The 20,355-nt window shown below is 42.0% G+C and overlaps 1 protein-coding gene across 1 annotated transcript; it reads left to right on the plus strand.

The window, feature by feature from the left end:
- The first annotated feature begins 369 nt into the window (after positions 1-369).
- LOC115435579 (E3 ubiquitin-protein ligase RNF19A) lies at positions 370-15,946 on the plus strand. Its single transcript, XM_030158091.1, has 9 exons — positions 370-1,079; positions 6,820-7,028; positions 7,792-7,936; positions 8,303-8,465; positions 11,681-11,795; positions 12,062-12,223; positions 13,190-13,403; positions 13,520-13,663; positions 14,909-15,946. The coding sequence occupies exons 1-9, from the start codon at positions 370-372 to the stop codon at positions 15,708-15,710; spliced, it is 2,664 nt and encodes an 887-aa protein (XP_030013951.1). The 3' UTR covers positions 15,711-15,946.
- The last annotated feature ends 4,409 nt before the right edge of the window (positions 15,947-20,355 follow it).

Raw genomic sequence — 20,355 nt, forward strand, 5'->3', positions numbered from 1 at the left:
CTGTATGTCTTATTTAAAAAGGTTAATGACATTTTCTTCACTGTTTCCTCAATTTTTTCCTTTTGTTCTGTTTCTTCCTCTAGGATCTGTTGCATCAGTTTCACACCAGGTGACCCCCACCCCTCCGCCAAAATCCGGCTCTTAGATGTGACCACGAGGTTGATTAGGAGAAGCCACCATGTCTTAAACACAGACGGGCCCTCCGGAGCCCTGTCCCCCCACCCTTTACCCCCCTCCCCCTCCCCCATCCACCACCTTACCCCGTCCCCCAGCCCCATTCCTCTCCCCGACCTACCTGCACTTGCGAGGGACAGGCTGCCCAGCCCTGGCTCCCCGCTGGCGCACCCCTCCTCCCCTCCCTCCGGAGAAATGAGCCTGCAGAAGCACCAGCAGCTGGGCGGGGGCAGCGTGGGGGTGATGGGCTCTGACCGGGACCTGCAGTCCGCCGCTTCCTCCATCTCACTGCCCTCTGTCAAGAAGGCCCCAAAGAAGAGACGCCTCTCCCTGGCCTCTCTTTTCAGACGGCGAGGGCGGGAGTCCAAATCAGGGCGCCAGAGGTCCCGAGAGCATCAGCACCACGGACCTGGGGGGTTGGGGGGAGTGGACGGCATCGCCAGCATCGAGAGCATCCACTCCGAAATGTGCAACGACAAGAACTCTGCCTTCTTCTCTGTGGCTGGGACCGGAGCTGCCTCTGCTGCTGCTGCTTCCACCTCATCTGCCTCAGGGCCTTCCTCCTCTACCTCCTCCTCCTCCTCGTCCAAGGTGGGGGGCGGGGTGGGGTCGGAGCTGCTGGAGTGCCCGCTGTGCCTTCTGCGCCACTCCAGGGAGAGCTTCCCCGACATCATGACCTGTCACCACCGCTCCTGCATCGATTGCCTGCGCCAGTACTTGCGCATCGAGATCTCGGAGTCGCGCGTCAACATCAGCTGCCCCGAGTGCTCCGAGCGCTTCAACCCCCACGACATCCGCATGATCCTGGGGGACCGGGCGCTCATGGAGAAATACGAGGAGTTCATGCTGAGGAGGTGGTTGGTGGCCGACCCCGACTGCCGATGGTGTCCTGCACCGGACTGTGGGTAAGAAGTGACAAGAGACACACATGGAATGAACACAGCCACACTGATGTAGTCTGTTCAAAAGAGGTCTGTGAATAAATATGAAGAAATGAAAAACTGAAGTATGTAAAATTAGGTTTCAGAATAGTGAAAAGCAGTCTCCTATGCACAGGAACACAGGCCGTGTCTGTGAAAGGCTCTCAAACCACTTTCAGATGTCGGAAAGCTGTAGCCCCTCATGTGTCAAATACCACCATGACCTGGAAAATGGATGATACATAAATCAGCCTTGTTGAACTTGAACAGTCCGACATGTTTTAGCTCTGAGCCAAAGGACACTGACCTATCGAGCCTTGAATTGTGGCCTGGCCAGTACCTTCACAGTTAAGTGCTACATATTTCACTTTTTTTTTTTTTTCCATGTTTTCAGCAGTTTTCAAACATGTATTATGTGTTTTGAAACCATCTTTAACTTCTTTACCTGGACTTTCAGACCTGAAAATGACGCTGTATATAAGTACAGTGGCTGCTCGTTTGCATTTTACTGAACATCTCCCCTTTGGAGGTGTTGGTTCTGTTCTTATGCTGGTTTCCACCACGTGATCCCAGCTCGACTCAACTCGGGTACTAGGTACTATTCCTGGAGACCGTTTCCATTACAGGATACTACCAACTTAAGAGTACCTGGTTGTCATAGTGACGCTGTGCGTAACTTCCGTGACATCTGCTCAGAGAGTTGCCGATAAACTCGCTCGTTGTGTGTTGCCCCGTCAAGCTCACACTGAATATTTTCATCGGCCGCCAAGGAAAGAAATGTCTGAACCTGCTCGACTGACCATGTTGTTGTTTTGTGGGCTGTCATCATGGATTAGCCTACCACTATACTTACTGTAAACTTCCAAATCTGGTTATAAAAAAATGGAGTGTCGCGCATGGATGATGCAATGACACAGAGGCAACTCCCTGACCTATCAGCGGTCTGCAGTGTTTACATGTCACATTTTAGTATGTCTTCACCCATTTTGGAACCTCGGGCGAGCAAGTACTAAAAAAGTAGTACTGGGTACCAGATTCCACGTTCTTTTATGTAATGGAAATGCAAAAAGGTCGAGTTGAGCTGGTACCACATGGTGGAAACGTAGCATTACAGTTGATAGTGATGGTTTCCTTTTAAAAGGGGCTTCAGGGAAAACACAAGATAGATGGAGCCAGATAGTTTCAGAACGAGTAAGAAATGATGTGAAGCAGGAACTGATCCATATTTTCTGTCTCTTCAGGTTGATTATGTTTAACCAAATTTTATAATGTCAGAAAACAGTGTATCATGTCATGTCACAGTACACCTGCACTCCAAAGTTCATGAACTTATGGCAAAATTGTGCTCAAATTTGTAATAGAATAATCTGGTGTCTGGTTGTCATACAACACCACAAGTTGGAAAACAGCAGGGGAGACATCTGTGAATATGTGGTGATGGTGCAGATCTATGTTGTAGGTTTGTTGACGTGTATGAAGCAGCTACAGGAAACGGTATTGAGACAAACAGGTGAAACTTATTTGGTGACAGTTTTCAGTGGGATATGGCAGAGTTGTACCTCTGTTACCACCGACCAAACCACTAACTTTCACCTCTTCTACTATAAATATAAGTTGTTTGACAGAGACAGAGGTTAGAGGAAAAAGATGAAACTGTGCTGCTTTTTTGACAATAGCTTTCAGTCCAACCTGATAGCGAAGTTGCCGTTGATATATTAACTGTCAGTTCTTATCATATAAGCTTTTTAGCCATGCTTTGCAGCAGCATTCATGGATAGAACTATGTCTTCTGTCACCATCAGCTTTATTTGTCAAACGTGTGAACACATACAAGGAAATTGACTTCTCTTAAATTTCACCAAAAAATACGCTTTTATTAAACTCCTATAACATCTTCGTCATGTATATTTTTTGGATCTGGACTGACATAGGTGTACACTGTAATTTGACCGGTTGACAGACGCAGACAGGGCAATAATTCCAGCTTTCCCCAGCAGCATTTCAGACAGCAGCTGTCAGTCTTCTTCCATCCCTGTCTGTCTTTGTGTATTTGTTTCACTCACCTGCTGTTGGTCCCTGTGTAATTCAGTTGGACTGTTTTGCAGTTTAATCTTTTCCCTGAGTGATGGCTTGTTGGCTCCCGTCCACTCGCTCACCCATAGTGCCACTGCACTGGGTCTTTGGAAAGGCCCTGTAGGGTTCAACAGCGACTTGGACTCAATGACAAATAGAATCAGCAGCTCATTCATATGAACATGAGTGGACGCCTCTCTTAGTAGTGGTTCAGGTGGCTTGAGATTTCACATTATGGTAAAATAGATCCAACCAGTGCTTTGTGTGTGATACTGCAACAATCCCTAAAGAATATTTCTAAAGGAGAATCTTTTAGTGCTTTTCTGTCAGAGTATGAAACGGTCTAAATCAGGGGTATCAATCTCATTTTAGTTCAGGGGCCACATTCAGCCCATTTTCATCTCAAGTGGGCTTGACCAGTATAAATAATTTCACAATAACCTATAAATAATAACTCCAAATTTTTCTCTTCGTTTTATTACAACAAAGTAAAAGTGCAATTTTTATAATATTACATCTCAGCTTAGCATTTACACATGTGTATTCTGACTTGCAGATCAAAGTGCATCTACGACGGCACAAAATATTTAGTAACAGGCATAATATTGTTAAAATTGCACTCATTTTTCTGAAGAAATTTCAGGTTGTTCATGGTTGGTTAGATTATTCACATTTTTTTGTGAAAGTATAGTTTGTAAATGTAAACATCATCATTTAGTTTTACTTTTCACACTAAAGCATTAAAAAAAATGGAGTTGTCAATTATTTTTAGGTAATTATGCTATTGTTTTTCTGGTTTGATCCACTTGACATTATATCGGTCTGTATGTAGCCCCAGAACTTACGTTTGACGTCCTTGACTGTCTTCACTGTAATTTTTGCACCAATTTCATTCCATGGGCTGAATTGGACTCTTGGATGGGCTGGTTTTAGCCTGCGGGCCACATGTTTGACACCCCTCCTCTAGGTGTTTTGGACCATTGTATGTGGGAATTCTGTCAGTCTGTCAGTCTCTCATGCCAAAAGCTACTGTACTCTGGACGACAGCCGTAGACCAGACGCATACATTCGCAGAAACATTCTCACGCTCAACACACATTCCTGCATGAAAAGGTTAACTTTCATTAGATAATCATTACTCCTAAGACCACCTCAGTGTGCATATGTCGTATAAAATCCCCCCCATCTCTCTCTGCTGCAGCCGTTTCCCTTTCTTCCAGGAATTGTTTGAGGTCAGGTGGCTATAAACGCACCCCCACCCACTCAGAGTTTCTTGAAGTACTGTTTGTGCTTCTCGCTGAAGCTGTAGTGGCCTTGAATAATTGGTCAGCTGGATGTTTTGTTTTGTGGGATGTCCTGTTTTGTAACCTCGACCAGAATAGGAGCAAATGCGTTTGACTGTTAAAAAATTGGAAAGGATGAGATGATCTGTTTTGCTTTTAGAAAACTAGACTCAAATAGCAGCTCTTTCCTAAAAAAATCTCTAATATTATGGGTTAACTCGCCAGCTTTTACAGTAGTTCTGAGTTAAAAATTACATGTCTGCAGACCTTTTCTGGTGTTTTTAGTCTCTGGCTTTAACGTGAGGGCAAAACAGTACAGCTGTACATTAACTACTAAGTGTTATTGTATGGTGTGGTTAGTTTTGTCTTGATTCAAGAGTACAAATACAGATGCAGATACTTCGCAGCAGTGATCTCCACAGACTCACAATGTATTTACATACAGTCTCTGCAGTGCATACAGGTTTATTAGCACACATTTGTTGGCATTAGTTCATACTTTCTTTGTTTCTTTTTTATTTTTTCATTTTGGAGTGATTCAGAGGAAACTGCAACTGGTCTTCCTTCCATTTCAGTTTTCCATAGCCCTTTAGTTTTTCCTCTTTCCCGGTGCTCTAAAGACTTTAGCCAGCACACTAATTTTCAAATCTTAGTCCCAGTTTTATGTCTTCAGTTGTTTTAGAGAAATTTAGATAAAAAACAGTGCACACATTAGAACCAGTATTTAGTTTCTCCTGTGAAGTAACTCGTTGACAGTCAGTTATCAGAAATGTCTGTGCCAGTTTCACTTTTGGATTCATTACTACACCTACAGTAACTGATAGTTTTTGCTGTGTCTTAAACTGCATGTATGTTCACAGCAGATGTTGTGATCCCGTTAGTAAATCCATGGTGTTCCCGTTGCCTGTTATCCCTGGACTGCTGCACAGTCTTCTGTCTGTGTACTGTTTAATGTTGGTGGTTTATGGAGGATGATATTAAACAAGGCTGACATTACTCTGGGATCTCTCACTGTCTGTCTGCGTTGTAGACATAGTCCTATGTGGAGTAAAACGATCCACGGCGGAGGAAGTCTCCCAGGCTCTGTGATTGAAATTTAATCCTTGGGTCAGTCTCAGAGGGACTGGGAGGCCTCTGCTCCGCTCAGATACAACTACGTCACACACTCCAGGGTTTCCCTCAGGAAACTGACGAACTACTCTTCTGCAGCTGTTGTGTTTGAACATAACACTGTTCCTATGTTGGCACTTAAGGGCTTTTTTTGTCCTTCTCACTCAGCTGACATTGTATTTCCTGTTTTGATTTGTCAAGTGTGTCTGAGATATTATGATCTCCTGTCCTGTGCTATGTTGTATAAATACAAATCCAGCTGAAGGAGATGCAGCGGATCAAGAAGTCAAGAGTCTAGACAGAGCTCACTATAATTAAACTTAAATAAATTATGGTGTTATACTTTATTTTGTTAAAAATATATTACGTTTCAGCCATTTAATGGGCGTGATAGGGCCAAACACATCAAAAGACATTTACCTGATGACACACAGGTTATTGTGTATAGAAACAATCTTATTACTCATATCAGAAGGTTTTAGTGGCCTCTTCTTGAGTAATAGATTTTATTTTTATGACACCATTCATGTAAGTTAGTGCAGTTCAAAGTGTCTTACAAATGGCTACAGATAAGATGGAAATTTCCAGGAAGCACAACTTGATATATTTGATTAAAATAAACATTAACTGCATGCTTTTTTTCCCCTTCTCTCCTTCTATCTAATAAATGCATAAAATAACCCCTACACCAAAATAACTTTACAAGATAAATGCAACAAAATAAATTGGCAAAATGAGGCAAATAATGTCTGTAAACCATACTTAATCAAATGCCAGAGTGAAGACGTAGCTCTGAAGTTTACTTTTAGAGATCTAAACACTTCCAGCTGCAGACTGATCGACTCTGAACAACTAACGGACTCATGCCAGAGGATCTGAGAGGGTGTACTGTTTCACCCAACCTGCACACAACATGAGATAAAGTGGTTGTCTAGTTTGCCATTTTAAAAGCTTTGCAATATAAATTGGAAGAAGATAGATTACACTGGTGTTGTAATGCCAGAACCGTCCCCAGCTCCATCTTGTTGGAACAGAGTGCTCCACTGCCTCGTCTCGTTGCCAGCTGATTTTTGTCTTCTGTTCTTTGTATCACCTTGCCTTTAATATTCATGATTTTCTTACAAATAATGGTCTTGTTTCAGTTATTGTTTGTTTTTGTTGGTGACTAAGTGGGTGCATCAATAGCTCATTCTGGCATCGCTGGCATGCTGCCGTAAATCTTGACATTGGCCTGACATCTTTTGTTTGTCCTTTTCCAGGTATGCGGTGATTGCCTTCGGCTGTGCCAGCTGTCCGAAGATCACGTGTGGTCGCGAAGGCTGCGGCACAGAGTTCTGTTACCACTGTAAGCAGCTCTGGCATCCCAATCAGACCTGCGACGCCGCCCGGCAGCAGCGAGCCCAGAGCCTCCGCCTGAGGACCGTTCGATCATCGTCTCTCAGCTACAGCCAAGAGAGTGGAGCTGCAGGTCGGCCAGACGAGCACACAATTACACAAATGGATGCGCATTTTCCGTTTCCTTTATCTGGTCAATTCTTTTTAAGTATTTCCCACATCTTTACCAGATTACTCACAAGGGTCTGCTAATGCAAATAGACCCGAGGTTTCAAAGTTTAAGAACAACATACCGTTTATGATGTATTTTCTTCAGAATTTTAATGTGTTTGACTGCAATTTGAAAACTGTGTGTTAGAAGACATAGCTTCCACACGGTTATTCACATTTGATTTCAAATTCAAGTGCAACTTTCCCCCTTGTCCGATTCTGACTCCACCCACTTTATGATTCAGAAAAAAAGCTACGAATTCAGAAACGGGCTAAGATGGAGGTGATCAGTGTGTAATTGTCCATAAGTGGATGTGTGACAGAAGTAGTTCGGGTTCATACAGATGAATCACAAGATACTTATGCAGAATCATGTGAGCCTCTGAAGGAGTTAATTTTAGTATTTTAGTTTAACCACCTACTAAAAGTTAATATCCGTTTAAGTGTACACTACATTTAGAATATTTTTGCCATTTTTTGTCGCCGTCATACACTCCTTTCCTTCGTGGAACTGAAGCCCTGAAGTGCTCTAAAACCAACCAGATGTCTTAGACAAAAAGTGCTTTTCTGCAGCTTTTGTTGGAATGGCATTTTATTGATATCATCTGACTGACCTCACCCAGTGTGTTTATATCTATCCAGTGAAACGATGTAAAATAATGAGATGAAATTATGTTTTCTTTCAGCTGACGACATAAAGCCATGTCCACGGTGCGCTGCTTACATCATCAAGATGAATGATGGGAGCTGTAACCACATGACGTGTGCTGTCTGTGGATGTGAGTTTTGCTGGCTCTGCATGAAGGAGATCTCAGACCTGCACTACCTGAGGTAAGAATGGAAACACAGATTCACACACACATGCATACACACAGCAGTGGCTGAGTTTTGTTTTGCACATTAACAGTAAATTACATTATTTAAAAAGATGCTGCATAAATATATCTGTGCTTTTTCATTATGTTGCTTCTCTTCAAACAATTAACCATTTGTAAAAAACTGTTTACTTAATTGATGGTCCACATATAAAACAGGATTATGTAACTTTTGTTTCCTGTATCGGACCTTATTCAGCAAGTTTGGTTGTTTACTTTCTTAATTTCTTCCCTGCCTGGCTAAATTTGATGAATATATTTTTAGAACAGCCTTAAAGCTTGTCAGCTCACTAACAACATGTAATATTTTCCTCTCTTTCAGCCCGTCAGGCTGTACTTTCTGGGGGAAGAAGCCTTGGAGCAGAAAGAAAAAGATTCTGTGGCAACTGGGGACACTAGTGGGTGCCCCCGTTGGCATCGCGCTCATCGCAGGCATAGCGATCCCCGCCATGATTATTGGCATCCCTGTGTATGTGGGAAGGAAGGTGAGGCTCTAGAGACACATTCAGAACAGACGTTAAGAACATGTTCTGAGTTTGTTTGCTACAGGAGGAAGAATGTGTTCTCTTTCAGATTGAAACTTGAGTCTAAAGCCTGTAGTTTATCTTGGATTTGCTTTAAAACAGTAAAAATGCATCATGAATCTCATTAAGCATCAGGAAAAGGTGAGTGAAAATAAACTACATGCTGTGTAGGCTGTACAGGCATGGCAGATCATGTTTCATTACACTAGTGTTGGATCCAAATCAACACGGCAAAACTTAAAGGAGTGATATTTTGCTTTTTAAAATGGAATTATGCATTTTCAAACATTTCTCTGTGGTCTGCATAAACTGTAAATGCTCTGCTTGGGTCTGAATTCTTCATTAATTCAACTCCACGGGTCCATCGTCAACCCCATTTCTGAGTAATGACACCAGAAAGGTGGCTTTGAGCGCTGGCTCTTTAAATGCAAATGAGCTACTTCACGCCCCACCCCCTTCAGGTTGTTGGCTGTGCTGCTCTGTCCCGTTCAGCCAACAGCTTAACATTTTAGGTAATCGGCTTGAAGTTTGGACATGTTTTCAGTATGGGCTACAACCGCTTCTGCTGGTAAACAATTATTGTGTACTCTGAGAAATGTTCGTTGGAAGTCTTCACCTTATATGTGGAAATGTCGTGATGTAACTAGTTATAGACGTGACAAATTAAGCAGGAATTAAAACGGGTTGTAGACATCCACTCAATTTTTGCCAAAATGAATATAAAGATAGCTTTTGCAGCACCTGGAGGGTTCAAATTCAAACTTTATGAACTATTAGGGTCCAAATACACAAATAAATGAACCAAAGACTAATAAAAGTATGACCGCTTTAAACCAGGAAGTGGGGAAATGAGTGTTTCAGATCCAAGGAAAACTCCTTGGGGCTCATCAAAGTATGGTCAAATTGCCTCTCCAAGTTTAGTGATGCATCATTGGGGAGTACAAATGTTTAGAATGATGGATGGATTTGTTAGATGTTTGATTTGCAAAATACAGTACAGTAAATTTTATACAATCTCAAATATTATCATGGAATATTTGCCTGAAAATCGTTTTGGTTTTTCAAGAGGTGTGGTTGCATCAGACAGACGCAGACAGATGCAAGTGATTTTTTTGTTTATTGTTAACATGAAAAAAATAACAGAGCTAAATTCTTAACCGTTTCAACATGTCATATCCTGGATGTGTTTCATTATGTTGCTGAAACACCCAGTTTTGACCTCGATGGAAGAGAGTACGTGCAGAAGGGAGCATGTGTGGCGTTTTTTTTGTGTGTGATTCTTAATGCAGTATATCACAAATGCACTGGGTGTCCAAAAACTTTTTTCCACCGCTGTAGATCACCACTGTGTACACGTGTGGTGAGTATCCAAGGATAACCAAAAACATAATAAAATTTACAAAACCTTAAATGAAATATTCCACCTTTGGATTGAAACTAATTTCTTCGAGTTTTTAAAAGTTTAGTATTATGTTCAGACCAGCTTTCCATAGTTGTAAGGCTGTTGGTTTAGTCTGCAGAGGCTTTAGACGGACTCTATTGAGCTGTCTGGGTTTTTATAAAGGCTCTAAATAACAGTACATGATGGGATTTCTTTGGGTGTTGCCTTCAATAGTAAATCATTCCCATGCACAGAGCTCTGTCTTTTCACGTGGCATTCCAGTCTCCCGCTGTAAACAGTGAATGTTGTATAACTATATTCGTTTTAGTTTATTAGTAAAGGAAGGGGGCTTGACCAGGAACTAAAGCTGCATCTCAATCAGTTAGTAATGACTCATAAAATCCCGAGTGCAGACTGTCATGTATTTTTCTCAGACGTTGAGCTCGTCACGGGTCAGCTGAGGTCATATTACCCCAGTTTGCTGCATGTCTGTATCTGTGTGCTGCACGGATCACTCATCAGTCTAGATCTGTTTAATAAAAACCTCTTACAGTTCAATAAAATGGAAGCAGTCAGACTTTCCAGAATTCCCCACTCGGGCCTGCCAAACACAGCGCCGAGCCAACAACTGCTTTTCCTCTCTGAGAAAAGCCGAGAACATGCAGTCATGATCACATGACATGTTCAAGCATCTGAACATGAATCACCTGCGATTCACGCACACGTGATCCACAGAACCGTTGAGTCTTGAACCTAAAGCTGATTGACAGCACCAAGGCCGCAGCTTCTGTACTTTGTCACTAAAAACAGAGGCATTGTATTATTACTAACGGGATTTTTGGCTGGTGGGAGTACATAGTATCACACTGTATCCTGACTAATCATACTGACAGATTACTACTACTGAATGGACTCAGGGAAACAAATTCTTGGACCACATCCACAAAGATAGTGTTTGACAAAGCCTTAAATCTCAGTAGCACTCAGACTTAGGGGGATAACTTTTAGAGGAACTTAAATGTATAAGATATGTTTTTTTTTTGTGTGAAAATAAAGCTATTTTGGTTATTCTAAGAGTAGCCTTTTTCTCGCTCTGTTTCCAAGATGTTACTCCGTTTTCTAAAAGTGTTTGCTTGTACCACAATATTATTGAAACCACAACTTATGACCAGTTTTTTCCTCCTTTTTTCAGTATGTACCAATGGTTTGTGTAACTGGCTTTTAATCACAATAACAGACGTCCTCTGCCATGTTGGTTTTCTTTATTTCTTTTCAGATTGTTGTATTTGCTTTAGACATGTCAAAGGACAAAACTGAGACCAATCTAACCTTTATGAAACTGTCACTTATTTTGTCTGTTGTTTACTGCATTGTTTTTTTTAAAATTTTTTTTATTGTTTATTTCAGCCAAAAAAACCCAAAACATAGTATACACGGTAACAGTCATGTCTGAAAGGGAGTAGGAAGAAGCTAATACATGCATATATCCATATACACTGTATATCTATACATATAGTTCCTGTACACTCTCTTATATGAAACTATACAGACATGTACATCTACTTACATCGTCACATACATACAAATATACTCATAGATTACTCCACTTGTACTCTTATATCATAATGTTTGTTACATCAATATATTTTATACCATCAAAACACAATTATACCAACAGTAACATTATTCGTACTACCACCAATATATCATGTGATATATTATTATAATAATTACACGTTACACAACAGCATTCTGCATCTGACACTGGTTCTAACTGGTTCCTCTTCTTTTGCAGATTCATAACCGCTATGAAGGTAAAGATATTTCCAACCACAAGAGGAACTTGGTGATCGCTGGTGGTGTGACGCTGTCGGTCATCGTGTCCCCAGTCGTGGCTGCCGTCACTGTCGGTCAGTTCCCTCTCAAACCTCGTTCTCACAGTCTTCCTCTCTCCTGTTCTTTGCTGACGTGTCTTTGTTTGACTTTTCTCGCTCCGGGAATTTCTTTTGTTTAATCCTGAAGTTCAGATTACGTCAGAGTTTGTTTTCAAAGTTAATTGGATTTCTCATCAGCTGTTATGTAAAGATGGGAAAGTTGACAAAGATTTGGGCTGTTTGGATTGTAAAGCCTCGGTTTACTTGTGCCCAGTGTCTCAAATTGTCTCTGTGTCCCTCAGGCATCGGGGTTCCCATCATGCTTGCTTACGTCTACGGCGTGGTGCCCATCTCTCTGTGCCGTAGCGGAGGTTGTGGTGTCTCAGCTGGGAATGGGAAAGGAGTTCGCATCGAGTTTGACGATGAGAATGACATGAACATCGGCAGCGGGGCAGCTGCCACCGGTGAGCTTCATTATTCAAATTCCCAGCAGTCACCCTCTGACGTGATGTCCAATCAGCAAACAGCACAGTTTGTCTTTGTTGGGATGAAGAGGAGCCCCTGTCCAAATAAAATACATTACATAACTGTTCTTCTGCCCTTTTTCCTTTGTCCTCTGTGAGATCATATGTTCCGTGCTCTTGAAAAAATAATCAAACAGAACTTTGTATTCTCTATCACTCCTTTTCCACCAGATTCCCATGATCTTTTTTTATCAAGAATTTATTTACCTGGGTAAAAGAACTCCTGGTAATCTGTGTGGTTTGTGTTTCCACTTAAAAGTTCCATGAAATTTATTCAAATCAGGTTTGGTTGTTTCCAGTCAATGACTCGAAGTCCTGTTGAATTTCTTTTGAGTATATTCAGCACATATGTTTGAAAAGGTCCAGGCTCTTCTAATTGTATTCAGATGGACAGACAGATGATTGCAATGTGAGAGGAATACACCAAAAACAGTGACTCTAAACACTCAAAAGTGTGTATTCGGCCAATATACGTCGTTGTCCTTCCACTACTCGTAGCTTCTCATCATTAGCTCTATTTTCCAAATCACCAAAACACAAATCAAATGAAACTTGTAGAAACTGAATAAAGATGTATGCAGCCACCACTGTCTTAAAGTGGGTGAATGTAAGTGTGGAATGCTGCAAGTGTGTTCCAACAATCAGCGTTCTTCAGCAAAAGAATTCCAGGGAATCTGAAAAGTTCTACCCCGCCACTAGGAACTATATTCAGGGAAAGTTTGGAGTCGACGGAAAGTTTTTTTACCAGGTAAGTTGGGTGGAAACACGCAGAGGTTTTTCAAAGTTCTGGGTAAAGTAAAAGTTCCTGCAGTGGAAAAAGGACTTATATCTGTTTTCTAGCAATTCACTGGCCTTTTCCCAAAAATAGTTTTAAGCTTAAAACACATTTTCTTACTTTGTATGTAGATACAACGTCAGTGGCAGACACCAGGAACAACCCCAGTATAGGCGAGGGCAGCGTCGGGGGGCTGACGGGAAGCCTCAGTGCCAGCGGCAGCCACATGGACCGACTGGGGGCCATCAGGGACAACCTGAGCGAGACGGCGTCCACCATGGCCCTCGCTGGAGCCAGCATCACCGGCAGCCTGTCTGGAAGCGCCATGGTCAATTACCTGAACAGGTAGAGCTGCAGCCAGATTCCCCTAAAGCCAAGTGTTTGAGCATTTCAAGGTTTATTTGAACATGTGTTTCCATTCTTTTGCATTTTTTCTGATCCTGCTCCTCTGGTGTTGTCAGGCTGGAGGTGCAGGCTGATGTGCAGAAGGAACGCTGCAGTCTGAGCGGTGAGTCTGGAACTGTCAGCCTGGGTACAATCAGCGACAACGCTAGCACCAAAGCAATGGCTGGTTCCATTCTTAACGCCTACATGCCCCTCGACAGGTGAGCATGAGTCTGTTTACTGAACGTCAGTGTTTCTGTGTAACTGTTGTGAAACTAACTGTAATACAGCATCCGTTAATAATAATAATAAGAAGAATTTATATCTGAATATTAATTTGTTAAGGGGATTTTAACTGATGACAAGTTTTCGGTGTTGTTAGAATAACCACAACATGCAGAGTCATTCTTTTTGCTTCATCACGCTGAATGTGCAAACATCCACACATATACAGAGCAGTGAGTGCAGATTTATTAGAGGCAAAGAAGTAATATTGATTTCCTCTCTGCTGTTTGTTAGAGGTGACTTGCCAAGTAAAATAAATGTTGCATATCTCTGCAGTAGAGAAGATATACTGCAGTCCTGTATTTTCTGGAATCTTATCTTATTTTTAACCTGCAACACTTTTTCTTGATTTTCTTGACAGAGAGTGAGAGAGGTCAAAAAATATATAAATAATTGTTTCATGCTGCTCATCATGGTCGGGTTTATTTAGAAAAATAGTCAGAAGTGACCAAAAATACGTATAATCTGCAGGAATCAGACAAGGAAACAGCAGTCGGTGTATCTCAAGCTTTGCCTTATTTTTTGGCAATTATTGTAAAACCTTCTTTGCCTGTTGAATGTTCACACAGCACCAGTCTTTTCTGCGTGTGACTCTTAAGTGAGTTTCCATTACCAAATCACACCAAATTATTGCTTTAGTCTGACTGAAACTGGCCTTTAAAAGTACATGTAAATGTGTTAGCTCGACTGAAAATGAAGTTTAACTAGTTGGACTAATGCAGTAGATAATGTGATTGAAAATGGATCTACTCTTGCATGTAAACAGACGAGTTGGACTGGAACAGGACCAGGTGTTCTGACCCAAATCCTGGCATGGAAGTGGAACATCATGCATCTCATCTGCACAAAAAGTAGAACGAGCAAAAAGTACATTATGTACAAATTTGCAACATTTGCCTTTGTCGTGCCAGTTTGCCTCTGGGTTGATGACTTGCTGGCTCGCTATTAAGGTTGTTGTGGTCTGTAATGGAGTAGGTTAACAAGCAGAAAGAGTGCATATTGTTACCTATAATAAGCAACTTGATTTCAGCAATAAATTGATTACACTCCCGTACATGTAAACTGGGACAAAGACAACAGTCCAATTAAACGATTTAATCAAGTTACGGCTGTAGGTCGACTAAGGTGTGCGTGTAAACACACTGACTGATGTCTCATGCTCATCTCTGCTATTCTTCCAGAGATGGGAATAGTATGGAGGTCCAAGTTGACATTGAATCCAAACCTGGAAAACTGCGGCACCACAGTGGCAGCAGTAGTGTAGACGACGGCAGCCACGTTGGCCGCTGTGGATGGACCTGCCCGTCAAACGGCTGCACATCCTCTGAAGGTAAAGGAACCTCCACCAAATGGGCCAAAGAGGCCTCCTGCTCCTCCTCCTCCAGCTCAGGCGGCAAAAAAAGCAAAGGCAAGCTGCGCAAGAAGGGCGGCGGAGGAACCAAGATCAATGAGACGCGGGAGGATATGGACGCTCAGCTGCTGGAGCAGCGCAGCACCAACTCGTCGGAGTTCGACTCGCCCTCGCTGAGCGGCAGCCTCCCCTCGGTCGCCGACTCCCACTCCAGCCACTTCTCCGAGTTCAGCTGCTCCGACCTGGAAAGCATGAAGACGTCCTGTAGCCACGGCTCCGGCGGCGGCGGCGACTACCACACGCGCTTCGCCACTGTCAGCCCTTTACCCGAGGTGGAGAACGACCGCCTGGAGACGTGCCCCGCCTCCTCATCCTCCGCCCAGGGACAGGGAGCCTTCATCACCCCCCACTCCCCCACGTCCACCACCTCGTCCCTGGGCCACGGCGCCGAGCTCTCCCCTCTCTGCTTTATCACAGAGGAGAATGTCAACCTGGTGTGTCCTGCTGAGCTGGACTCGCACAGCAACACCGGAGAGCTGCTAAAAGAAACCAACAACAACCACCACCAACCACAGCATCCACCCCAAACCCAGCAGCAGCCCAGGAACTCCTGCATACAGACCGACATATGAAATCTCAATACCTTAAGTGCTGCACAGACACTATGTTTCTATTACACATCTTTTTCTCCACTAATCTAATCAGCTTACAGTTTAACCCGCATTTTCTGTTATTCTCTTAAAGGGGAATGCATTATTTTGGAGTTTATGTTCTTCATAAAAAGCAACCTCTGAGTTAAAAAAACAGATCTGTGTGTCCTCTAACTGTTAGGACGGGTTGTTTTAAAGTATTAAAGGTTTAAAAAAAATGCAGCCATGTGAGAAAAGTTAAGGTTGTGAATGCTGGTGTTTGTCGTCCACTCTCCACTGCTCACTCGTCGCCACTCGCAGCAGAAGGCAGCCACTGGTTCACGCTGTCATCAACATCTGTGTAGGTTAAAATAAAACCACTGTGCCACTTTTGCTACAATTTGATTTGGGCTCTTAAACGCGGATGCAACACCACGCAGGAATCTTAAAGTTACTGCTTTCCAGAGGAGAACTCAAACAGGGACCAGGCAATGTGATTCACTATTTCTGCTTTTTTTTTTTTTTTTTTTCCCAAAATGGACTTATTAATAACAGAGGAACCCTTCGGTTCTCGTTTATTTATTATTACTTTCTTTTTCCCTGGATGTTGCATTTGAAATGACCCCTCTGTTGTGTGTTCCTAAGGCCTGGGCTCAGCATCGTTCATCGTCTTAACACTGAAATCGACCTGAAACACAAATGAGATCAATGCACATACAGTAGCTCTAGTCCCTTGTTGGGAAATGGTGCTCGACAGCTCTTTAGCATCTTGGTCCACACTGACTTTAGACCTGTAGCTGATGCCTAAAACTCTCACTGTGTGTTTTCAGAGTTAAGATGACTTGCACCCACTTTTCCACCGACACAGATCTCATGCTAGTTCTGGTTTAGAGATAATAACAACTGGTTTGGGCTTGAAATCCACCACCACTGTCTGTTTTGCAAGTGTTGCTGCTGGCTTTGTGAGTCGGGATTGTAAAAATGTGATGTTATATCCATGTTTAAAGGATGTTGAGGTGGCCCGAAGCCCTGAAAGTGTTTATTTTGCAGTAACGAAATGAATATTCTGATGGGAAATATTGATTTAAATGGTGTTTCATAGAGACGAGATGCTGCTCTAAGTCTACCCCTGTCCCAGATCTTGGTTGAAGCGGTGTTGGTGCCCCTCTGGGTCCAGATTTCCGGGCTGAAATGTGAAGAACTGGGTCTGGCTCTGGTACCAAACCAACCCTGGATCTGCTGTGTCGGTGGAAAAGCGGCGTCACGGAGCCCCGGCCTTGTTCTGTTCTGAGGAAGGCTCGTCGTATATATACAGTTTGTTCAGGGTGGGAGCAGAAGTGTCTGAACTGCGAACGGTCTCTGGAAGGCCACGGTTTTCGAGATAATGCTGAAAGTCAGTATAATAACATTAACCAATGGGTTGGTCAATTCTGTGAAATTGTGTAAAGAAAATGTCGTGTCCCGTTAAAAGGTGATTTATTCAGGCTGATGGTGTCGCCTCACTGAGTAAGAGAGAGCTTTGATATCTTTGTTAACTCATGGTGCCTTCAAGAAGTGTTTTCTGTTCGTCTCTTTCCACTGTGTCTTTAAGACTGCAAACAACAACAACAACAACTCATAGATCTTGGAATGTCTGTCTGTGTAGGAGGGATGCTCTTTCAGTATTGGTTTCACATACTGTGGTAGACAACGTGGTAAATGAAGACTTTTCAATTGCCTACCAAAGACAGCACTCAGGCTCTTGTTAAATCTTATACCTTCTGACTTGTGTTTGTCATCTGCACTCGCAGTATGTCGCATCCTTTTTACACCACGGGGCTGAACAAAGACTATACCCAGGATTATACAGACATACGTACACGCCGCCGTCTCATAACACGCTTCACAAAACGCAAGTAACCGAGGCCGCCGAGTGGCCCGAGGCACCTGCACTGTTATCTGTATTTCTGATTCCATTCATGTTCTGCCATGTTCGAGGTTAAAGGGTTAACGTGGACCGTCTGACACGGGGTTCTACCAGGTCCTTGTCCTTAGTCGGTGTGTGTTTCCTACAGCGTACAGCAGTCGGGATGGCAGCAGTGAAGTATTTCAGCCTCCTGAAAAAAACGAGTATCTGTCCGTGAGTGGACTATTTAAAACAGGTGTCAGTCATTTTAGTTCAGGGGTCACATACAAAATATGTCAAACAGTCCAGACCAGTAAAATAATAACAGGGAAAAGAGTAAAATTATTCATTCATTTTCTGAACCCGCTTTATCCTCACTAGGGTCACGGGGGTCGCTTGGAGCCTATCCCAGCTACATAGGGGCGAAGGCGGGGTACACCCTGGACAAGTCGCCAGTTCATCGCAGGGCTGAAGAGTAAAATTACATTATGTAAATGTTTACATCTGCAGTCCGTCTTTTAAAAATATGTGAATGACATGAGCAACCACGAACAATCTGAAATTTCTTAAAAAAAAAAAAAGTGCAATTTTTACGACATTTACACATCTGCATTACAGCCTACAGATCACAGTGGATCTACATATGCATAAAACATTTAATAACAGACAGAATATTGTTAAAATTGCACTTAAGTTCTTTCAGGTTCATATTTGTTCAGGTTATTCACATTTTCTTTGCAAATGTAAACATTTTCATGTATTTCTACTTTTTTGCACTAAAACAAAGAGAAAAGTTGAGAGTTCTCATTTGTAACTTTGTTCTTATGTTCATGTCATATTGGGCTGAATGTGGCCCCTGAACTAAAAGGAGTTTGATATCCTATTTTTTTTTTTTTTCTTCACACAGAAATGAGCATATTTGTGGCTCTAATAACTCCAGATTATTTTTTTTTGTTTTAGTGTGATAAACATTTAATTACATGATTAAAATGTTCATATTTACAAACTCTCCTTTCATAAGAAATGTGAATAATCTACACAACCATGAACAATGTGGCATTTCTTAAAAAAATTTGTGGAATTTTAACAATATTTTGCCTGTTACTAAACTTTTTGTGCATTCGTAGATCCATTGTGATGTATGATGTATAAATGAGAAGTGACAGATAAATAAGACAGAGTATTGTTAAAATTGTACTTTTAGTTGTTTTGGACTAAAAGACAAAAATTGGTGTTATTATTTATAAGGTTTGTTATTATTTTCCTGGTCTGGCCCATTTGAGGTCATATTGGGCTGAATGTATCATCAGCTTGAATTGCTGTTTAGTTTTTTTTGAGGTTCTAATATGTTTTTTTCTCCTGCTCCCGCCGTCCACAGCAGCATCTTAGTTAACTTCTGACTGATCTACTGCAGGTAAAACACTGACCACAAACAAGAACCCCATCCAACCCCGTGTCAGATAATCCAACCTCTGCCCGTCACAGGTTCCCTTCATTTTCGACCCTGTGATTCCGACTTCCAAATCACATTTTTTTTTACACTTTACTTGAGAGCGTTTGCCTGTTTTAACCGTTCAGTTGCTCAGGCGAACCTCTAAAAGCATCTCAAACCTCGACCCAGGACTCGGTTCGGACGAGGCTACAATAAAGCGGACGTTTAATTTTATTCCGTTTCTCATCCTCCACCAAAACTCCAGATTCTTGATCCTAATTTGAACACTAGTGCCAGATATAATTTGTAATTTGTGCAGAATGGCATAAGGTATTTGTATATTTGTTTGGTAATTTTGCTTTACAATATGCGTGTAAATGCATATCAGAAAAATAAAAAAAATATATCTGAAATGTCTGTGTTTCAGGTTAATGGAAGTCCTGTTTATTCCAGTTTTATTCAAGTATGTGAACTCATCATTGCACAGAAAAAAAAAAAAAAAAAACATCTTTAGATTCTCTCCAGTTTATTCTTTAGCCCTCTGAATATTTAAATTTTTTACATCTCTACTGAAATATAATATGAAGAGGAAGAACTGTAAAACATGAATTTATTATAATTACATGTAATTATTGCCTCTTGCCCCCCAATGTGTTTGCATCTACTAAATACAGTACATTCAGTTGATAACAGATTTAAAAGAAACAATGGTTTGGGTTCATGCCTCTTCAATAAATGACTTTAAATAACAAATGAATGAAACTGGACGTGAGCATGAACCCAAACCATTTAACAATTCATAAAAGCTACCGAATGACATAAATATACTCTCATTTGTACATCAACAAAGTGTTAGTCTGTGATCCAAGGCACACATCCCATAGTGAAGATGCTGCTTCTCTCCCATGTCGACACATCTGGATCCACCGAGCTGATGGAGAAAACGGTGTCAGATGTGCTTTGTCCGGCAGACGAATATGGTAAAAGGATAATCTGGACAGGAAATGATGAAAAAAAAAAAAAAAGACCCAAACATTAGGAAAGGGTTGATGTCACTGCGTTGGTTTGATTTGATGAAACCCAGATCTGCTGAAAAAAAACCCCAAACAAACCCCAGCATCTGAGTCATGTACAGTTTAGATTTTCTCCTAAACACTGTCGGTCCATATCAGTCCAACAGAGACTCAGGCCTGTTTATTCCATGGAGATAAGACAGAACACGACCACGATGAGGCTGGTACTCTATCCTATTCATCAGGGGTGTCAAACATACGGCCCGTGGGCCAAAAGTGGCCGCTGGAGGTTCCGATCTGACCCGAAGGACGAATTTG

Source organism: Sphaeramia orbicularis, chromosome 16 (genome assembly GCF_902148855.1).
Source record: "Sphaeramia orbicularis chromosome 16, fSphaOr1.1, whole genome shotgun sequence".
In the NCBI taxonomy this organism is placed as follows: domain Eukaryota; kingdom Metazoa; phylum Chordata; class Actinopteri; order Kurtiformes; family Apogonidae; genus Sphaeramia; species Sphaeramia orbicularis.

Bases quoted from the DNA above. Each gene is read 5' to 3' on its own strand.
- LOC115435579 (XM_030158091.1), top strand. From the start codon at position 370: ATGAGCCTGCAGAAGCACCAGCAGCTGGGCGGGGGCAGCGTGGGGGTG. The intron at 1,080-6,819 runs GTAAGAAGTGAC...GTCCTTTTCCAG, and splicing joins TGTCCTGCACCGGACTGTGG to GTATGCGGTGATTGCCTTCG. The intron at 12,224-13,189 runs GTGAGCTTCATT...CTTTGTATGTAG, and splicing joins CAGCGGGGCAGCTGCCACCG to ATACAACGTCAGTGGCAGAC.